At 39.8% G+C, this 7,783-nt stretch overlaps 1 protein-coding gene across 1 annotated transcript; it reads left to right on the top strand.

Moving 5' to 3' along the window:
* Positions 1 to 276: 276 nt before the first annotated feature.
* Positions 277 to 3,962, top strand: LOC307143596 (uncharacterized protein). Its single transcript, XM_079845323.1, has 8 exons — positions 277 to 353; positions 576 to 675; positions 773 to 853; positions 977 to 1,033; positions 1,877 to 1,909; positions 2,678 to 2,699; positions 2,796 to 2,902; positions 2,992 to 3,962. Exons 1-8 carry the CDS (start codon positions 324 to 326, stop codon positions 3,027 to 3,029), a joined length of 468 nt encoding a protein of 155 aa, XP_079701449.1. The 5' UTR covers positions 277 to 323; the 3' UTR covers positions 3,030 to 3,962.
* Positions 3,963 to 7,783: the final 3,821 nt, after the last annotated feature.

Here is a 7,783-nt window from a genome sequence, read left to right on the forward strand (position 1 = left end):
GCAAAATGATCTCCCAATGGGGTAAGAAAAATAATCTTATTTCTGTTTGGGACAGAAACCAGATTTCAATCAGAAACAAGATTATTTTTGTAACTGGATATAGATCACATATGTGGTGACACGCCTGCTCACATAGCTACCTTTCAGTTAAACACGGCTTATCTCAGATTTCCTGCATTTGAGGGACGGATAGAAGTGGCTTGCAGGAACTCAGAGAGGCCACGCCTTAAATGCGTCATTGTTTCTGGTAGATTAAAGGCCGAGTCGAGCATAAAGGACTGTCAGAAGACATTGGTTAGGAACACTTGTTTCAGCCTACAACCATGAACCAAACAGACAGCAAACGAGTTTTGGTAAGTGTTTCATGTCCGAACAAACCACTTTAACTACTGGGAAAACGTCTTTGGTTGTTGGTTTAAACTGTATAATAAACATTACCAAGCATGTAAATATAATCTTTTCACTCTGGAACCACAGAAAGGGGTTTTGTTCATGTTTTTCGTTTCCTGTTTCTAATCCCTGATTTAGACATATGTAATTTGAGAGTTTTTGAAACATTATTCTCATATCTTCAGGCAATATTTGTAGGGGCGCTCAGTACTCTATGTGTCAACACATGCCCAGAGAACCATTTCCAACTTCCAGATTCGCTGTGCTGCCATAACTGCCCAGAAGGTGAGCTCCACTGACTAAATAATAATACATCTGAATATACTGAGGTGACCAATGCTAATCAATAAATAATCATACAATGTATCCAAATAATCTACAGGTTGGTATGTTGCCATGAACTGCTCCAAAGAAAATGGAGTCCACACTGGTGTGTCTTGTAATAAATGCAGCAGATGTGAAGGTATGAAATGGTTTCGTTACTGTTTACATGACTGAGAGTTTATAGTCTATGCCTTGGCATACCAGACTGGACTGTTCATTCCAGCACTTCTCTGAGAATACATTTCTTTTTCTCAAACTACAGATATTGGACAGATAACTGTTTCCAACTGCACGCAGTTCGCAGACACACAGTGCATGGGTGAGAATAATACTTCATTTCTTAAAAGTTTCATATATTACTGCAGCGTCATTCATTTCTGTTTTTGTAAAATCTCTTGAAATGTTTTCGGGTTTTTTTGCAAATTGGTATGCAATTTTACGGAGCCCCTAAAGGGACATGGTGAAGGGAAATGTATGAGATGTGTGGAAAAAAATATACTTCAAAACTTTTGTGAAATTATGTTTCTATAGACCCTTTTCACATTTCCGGGTTTCTCATAGTTCTCATAGTTGGGTTAAATGTTATAGCTGTGAATGAGAGAATACATTAAATATTTTTTTGTGTGCCCATTTGATCAAATAGCAAAAGAAAAACGCCACAATAGTTTCAAAAAGAGGGAAAAAATAGAGTGAGATTGATAACGGCAGTCAAAAGAGAGAAATATGTACATTTTTACCATCACTCCCATAGACGCTGTATTAGAAACACCCTCACAGCAGCGGTAACTTGTTTTTTGTAATTTGATTCATAACATTTCCATCAGTAGTTTTATGCTCGCTCACAAAACTTCTTTGGGGGGCGCAAAAACTTTCTCGGTGGAACTCAAACGTATTTGATATAATTTGTACAATTAACCCGTGTGTATGCTGCTTTGTGCTAACCGCTGCCTAAATATTGTGTCATTCATTCAGCCATTATTATTTCATTCACCATGGTTTGTGTAGTTTAGATTGCTAATTTTCCTGCCTTTGTACCTGACATTGTTTTTTTCCTTTTCATATACTTTTCCTTTTACCTGCTGCTTGCAGTTGCATTTTATTTTTGTCATTTATTTTAGTTTCCTTTTTCTTTCTCTTTCGTTTCTCTTCTTTCCTATTGCAGACCAGCCTTTTCGTACACCAGCATCGGTTGAAGGTGAGTCATATTTCATATAATCCATAATCAGTTACCTGTGGCTTAGAGAACTAAAGATAAAAGTAACATTTAATGACTTTTAATCTACTTCTTGATAAAATCATAAACCCTGAAATGCATAATTTTAATCATGGCAGTGATAAACAACGCCTACATCTGGCTGAAATGGGTTGGTCACTACACCAAAATATTATGAATGGAATTTCATAATCTTCACTATCAATGCAATTAATTGACTTGACACTTGACTACTTGTCAAATTTTATGTATTTCTGAACAACTGCATATTACATGCTCGTTTGTAGTACACTCAACACCGTTTTCAACTAAAAACAGAACTTTTTATGCGTGTTGGCCATTCATTTACACAACAATGGCCTGAAAACACAAAAGTTCTTTCAAACTGCAAGTTTTTGAAAACGTTAACAATATCATCTCTGAGTAAACTACAAAAAAACATGAATTTTAGAAGACGTCACGCGTATTACGTGTTCAGTCTATAGGCGCTCAGTGTTTCTTTACAAAGTGGGATCCCCAACTGATGGCCGGGCCGCAGAATACAGCGTCTTTGGTCATTTTTGTGGATTCATGTGATCATGGATCGTTGCTGGCTGTATGAGAAACTTTTAAAAACCATGTATGAAAAACGTTTCCATGTTTAGTACATTGTTGTGGTGTAAACGTACCCTCAGATACCCCTCAATAAATCCATGCATATATAAAATATATGAATATATGCTAATTGCTTTCCCCCTCTTTTCCCTCTAGGACAACTGCCATCGATAACCTTGTGAGTTTATCTTCTCTTGTTTAACCTCTTTGCTTGGTGAAAACTGAATTTATGGTAAATGTTTCATTTATAACTAAATATTGAACCAATCCTCAGGTATGGTTGCTTACCTGTAGTTGTTGCTGTCTTCATGCTGGCTGTGATCGTGGCAGTCTGCTTGATCAGAATCAGTAAATCTGGTGAATCTGATGAAAGCTCTGCAGGTAAACAACCAATCCGCTCTTCATCTTCTGTGTACTGAAACAAACACTAGTGAAATCTTGACCGGATGTGTGTTGATTGTGTTTTTCAGGAGAACCATTCCATATAAAAGATGCGGAGACAGTCTAAAGAAATTCTTAACTCAGGAAAAAGTAGACATCACGTGAATTATCATAAGGATTCAATTAAATTAGAAATATTGCAATACAATACGTTTTATATAGTTGGTCATAAGGTGCAGGCTAGTATAGATTTTTTTATTTGAAAGTTTTAATTGTCTAAGAGCCAGTATAGAACATATCTCTCATGTGACAGGAGATCATATGATTTGAGTTTACTCTATAGAGCCACCGAGGCCTGTAGTTAAGAACATGCTGTGAATGTGTATGGTCACATCTGTTTATTTAGAAATGTTTCTTCAGACATATCCGATTTATTTTATAATGATGCTGTGTATCATTTTTATTTTGTTACTCTTAAATTCATAAAGTATTTTTTTGTATCAGATATTTGTACCTCGACAGAATTTTATTTGTCCAAATAAATATGTTATAGTTTATTCCACAGTGGAAAAATCGGCCTTACGTTGCATTAAGCGTCTTTAACTACTATGTACTTACATTACAAATAATAATAACAATAGTTTGGTACAATGTACTTATTGTGTTGATGTTGTTCTGCTATTGAGGTGGGATACGAGTAAGGTTAGGATGGGTTTGGTGGTATGGGTGGGTTAAGGTGTAAGAAGGTTCAACAGATAGATGGGATTGCAGATTACATGAGGTAATTTTAAATAAAGTAATTTTAAAATGTAAATGTAAAAACATGTATAGGTGCATTGTATCAAAATATTTAAATGTTATTACATGACACTTAATATGAAGCGGGACAGAAAAAGGTACTGAACAAACACTTCTACAGATGTTGCAATCTGTTTGCAAATTCATAGTAAAAAAGTTTATATTGATGTAACAATGCAAAACGAACTGTAATTGTGGACTTTTGTTATGAATTATGAAGTGTAACTGCCAAAAAGACAAAAATAAAGTTAGCTTTTTTTTTAATAAGTCGGTCCTTGTGTGTTCATTTATCTGTATTTGTGTTGTGGAGGGTCAACATATCATCAAAAACACCAGTAATTTGCAGTATGTGTATCCTATACACTGTAATATACTGGCAGGTGATGCAGAACTCAGATGCGGGTGGTTTATTCCAGTGGTTTTCAGTCCTGGTCCTGGGGACCCGCAGCACTGCACATTTTGCATGTCTCTCTAATATGCACATGACGTCACAGTCGGCTGGAGTGACTGCGGTTATGTCCCACTGAGTGGCAAAAAGGCTGAGCGGCAGCATTGGTTGACAGCGTGAATGCAGTGAAAAACACACAAAATCAGGGCCAGCGCCAGAGGGGTGTCGGGGGGAGGCTTGTCCACAGACTCCATGGACATCCCTATGCTCCCCTCCGGACCGCGGGAGACGGACTTGATAATAGCGTGTGATTTTCTCACTCAAACCACTGCCGCTGTAGCCTGGTTTTACCAGACTCTCGTACATTTCATTTGTACATAGAAGGTGTTTCTCAATGTCAAGGATCCTTCCTCTGCAGGACTGGTCCTTCCAAGTCACTTCCTTCAGAGGCTAGGCGAGGCTCCTCTTTAGCATTCGGAGAACAGGTAAATGGAACAGGCTAGCAAGTGCGCGTCAGCCTCATTACGTCAGTGAAAAGGTCCGTTAGCCATCAATAACGTCATTTGTATAACGGTTGTAATTTGTACTGGCATTTAAAAGTTAAACTTTACTTACATTTACTACGGTTATAACTAATGTTTGGTAACGTAAATACTTACACTTGAAAGCATATTGCCCCGTTAACACTCCGCCAACGTCTGATATTTTGTATTTTTTGAACAAGATAGCAAAGCTGCGCGCATAGGATTGTGGGTGATTTGAGAACGCTAAGTGCGCGAAGTCTACTCGTATGCATCCTTTCCTGTATATGGCATATCTTTCGAACGAAGGACTCAGACCTTGGTTGAAATCCCGAGGATCCTCGACATTGGAACAGCCCTTCGACGGACGTCGATGACGTAGCATCCTCGGAATTCTGGCTTCCGAGGATCATTCCTTGACATTGAGAAGCGCCTAGAGTCTGGCCACTCTCCATTGACAAGCGTTTACTTCCTTGAAGGCGGGCACTCTGTTGAAGTTTAAAACTATTGGATCTGCCAAGAGTCACTCTGGATCTGCCTAACCAATCACTAACGTTTGGTCGTGACGTATGTCACGCGCCGTTCGCCTTTGATTCTCACATTAACTGTGCACACCACCTCAGTGTCAGTAATAAAATTCGGATTGTTATTTATTCATGGTGGAGAGGAGATTTTTGTGATCGGAACGCGCTGCTCTCGTGGTGCATATCTCGTGCAATCATAACATGATTGTATGCTGTCAATAAAATGTCATATGCTTGGTATGATAAGAATAAATACTGCCGTGAATAACAGCCCAATTCAAATGTTTACGTGCTTTTCTTCTTTTATTTTTTGAGCGGTGATGAAATATTTTGCTCTTGTACACACTTGCCAGTATTTAAAGAAATACAAGTCTAGAAATGCAAATTACAGCTCACGCAACCGTACAGTGCTCTGAAAGGGTCTATAAAGGATATAAACAGTGAGTTTTGAAGTGATATTTTCTTGAAAACTCAGAGATGTGGATTCGGACAGCAATTACATTACCACACGACCTTGGTGTTTGTCAAAAGCAGTCGATAATTCAGCCTGGGTTTTTCTGGCGGGTGGTGGGAGACGGACGGCTTCAGCAACTCCTTCACCACTAACGGAGTGAGCTGGAAAAGACTTTTCCCGGACCACAACATCAGCAGTACAGCAGTGATTGTTCTTGCTCCGTGTAACGGGAGTTCGTTTGTTCAGGGAAGAAGGCGGCGGGAACCGGCGAACGTTTAACAACTTTTAATCAAATAATAAACACAAAATGAAAGTAAAAGCGGCAGCCCCTCACGGACGACTGCCGCGCACAAACATAACAAAACCCAACTTAAAATCCAGGCCTAGTCCTCTCTAGTCCTTATATGCCTCCGTGCTCCCTCATGAGAGGACTCGAGACCGGTGTGTCTCAATCACGCACACCGATCTCGCTCGCTCGTCCACCTCGCCACACTCCGGTTTTAACTTCTGGACATTCGTCAGCGCTGCCACACACTCGCATCTTTCACCGCCGCCATTACTGAACTACAACTCAAACTAGCGCACGACATCAACGTCATCGCTCTCAGCCACTCCCTCTGTTCGCTGATTGGACCGGTAAAAAATTGTTCGGGGGAAAACCTAAGCATACACCGCAGTCCCAGACGTAGTACTGAAGGAAAATGAAAATTGAGCGGAAGTACGTAGGAGGGCGGAGCCAGGCTACTGCCGCTGCTGCTCCTGCTACTGATTTATTTTAGAAGGAAAAGCTGCCCAACACTGCTGGTCTAAAATCTGTTCTCTTTGTAATAAGAGCATAATATTAGCGGCCACATATACACTTCAATACATAGGCCCATATCCGCATATAAATGCGGGATTCACTCTCGAAATTGTGATGACTGACAGTGATAAATATTTATGTATCGAAATCAGACTCCTATAAATGTCAGGAAAACAAGATTCCTGGCTGCAAGTAAGTTCTAAGGAACACTATATAGAGTCCAACCTTTAGTTTAAAGGTCCCATGGCATGAAATTTTCATTTTATGATGGCTAGAAATTTTGATCGGTGTAAACCGAGTTCTGGCTGTCTTTCTCTGCCTTTGAGAAAATGACAGCCCAGACGAGCTGATCTTGAATTTTCCTGTTATGACATCATAACAGGAACGGTTACCTCCCTTTCCCCCGCCCAGAGAATTTGGCACGCCCATGCGAGCGCCATATTTGTTTGTCCGTGAGAGATCATGGCTTGTGAACGAGTGAATACTGGCAGTTTCTCAGTGTTTGGATGTACAAATGAAAACAGAAGTCTTTTTTCAGTTCCTTCTGATCTGTGATCAGTGATTTCTGATGTGTAGCTAATTATTCAAGTTCACACAGAACTTTATTATTCATGCTGCGTCTTCTCTCTCTCCCGACAGAAAGGTGTTTTCATGTTTTCTATCTTGTGAGTCAGTGTTTTTGTACGTCCTCGTTGCATCTATCTGTTCTTAAATGTGCATACAGTCGTAGGAAAATATCTAAAAATAATACTATAATCAACACTTACTCGTAACTCGTTCATCTCGACAGTTGTAATGGTACATTACATGTGTTACAAAGTTGGAATAAGGAGGAAGACGGGCTCGGCGTGGCTGGGACTCGTGTTTATTCAGAACTCTCAGATACAAACAAAATAAACTCGTGCTGACAGCGCTCTCACAACTCAGTAGTTACAATATATAACTTTATATATAACAATATATAACTCACGAACGAAAAGTTCTTTTGAACCGGTTCTTTTTAGTGAACCAGTCGAACCAGTTCACCAAATCGAACTGAATCGTTCTAAATGGTCAGCGCTGATCCATCATTTACTAAAGTTACTAACTTTCTGACATGAGTGACAGTCCCACCGACTAGAAATAAACTAATAACCTGAAGTATATGTTAGTAACTACAACAGTTCACTGAGACGTGCTGAGAGAACTGATGAGAAGTGAACTCAGGTCCATTCGTCTCTCTGGCAGGCTCGTGCCTGCTCGTGCCCCGTAGACCTCGTTAAACCACGCCCCTCCGCTACAAGATCTGACACTCATTTCAAATGCAAAAATGTCAGCCAATCACAACAGTGGGCGTTTTTACTGAAATCTCACAGCAGACACGCCCCTTGAAACAGGGCATTCAGCCAGAGGAC

Source organism: Gobio gobio (genome assembly GCF_949357685.1).
Source record: "Gobio gobio genome assembly, chromosome: 19".
In the NCBI taxonomy this organism is placed as follows: Eukaryota; Metazoa; Chordata; class Actinopteri; order Cypriniformes; family Gobionidae; genus Gobio; species Gobio gobio.

Excerpts from the sequence above, each read along its gene's own strand:
- LOC307143596 (XM_079845323.1), top strand. The coding sequence starts at position 324 with ATGAACCAAACAGACAGCAAACGAGTTTTG. Across the intron at positions 854-976 it reads TAAATGCAGCAGATGTGAAG|ATATTGGACAGATAACTGTT; the intron begins GTATGAAATGGT and ends CTCAAACTACAG. Across the intron at positions 1,034-1,876 it reads CGCAGACACACAGTGCATGG|ACCAGCCTTTTCGTACACCA; the intron begins GTGAGAATAATA and ends TTCCTATTGCAG.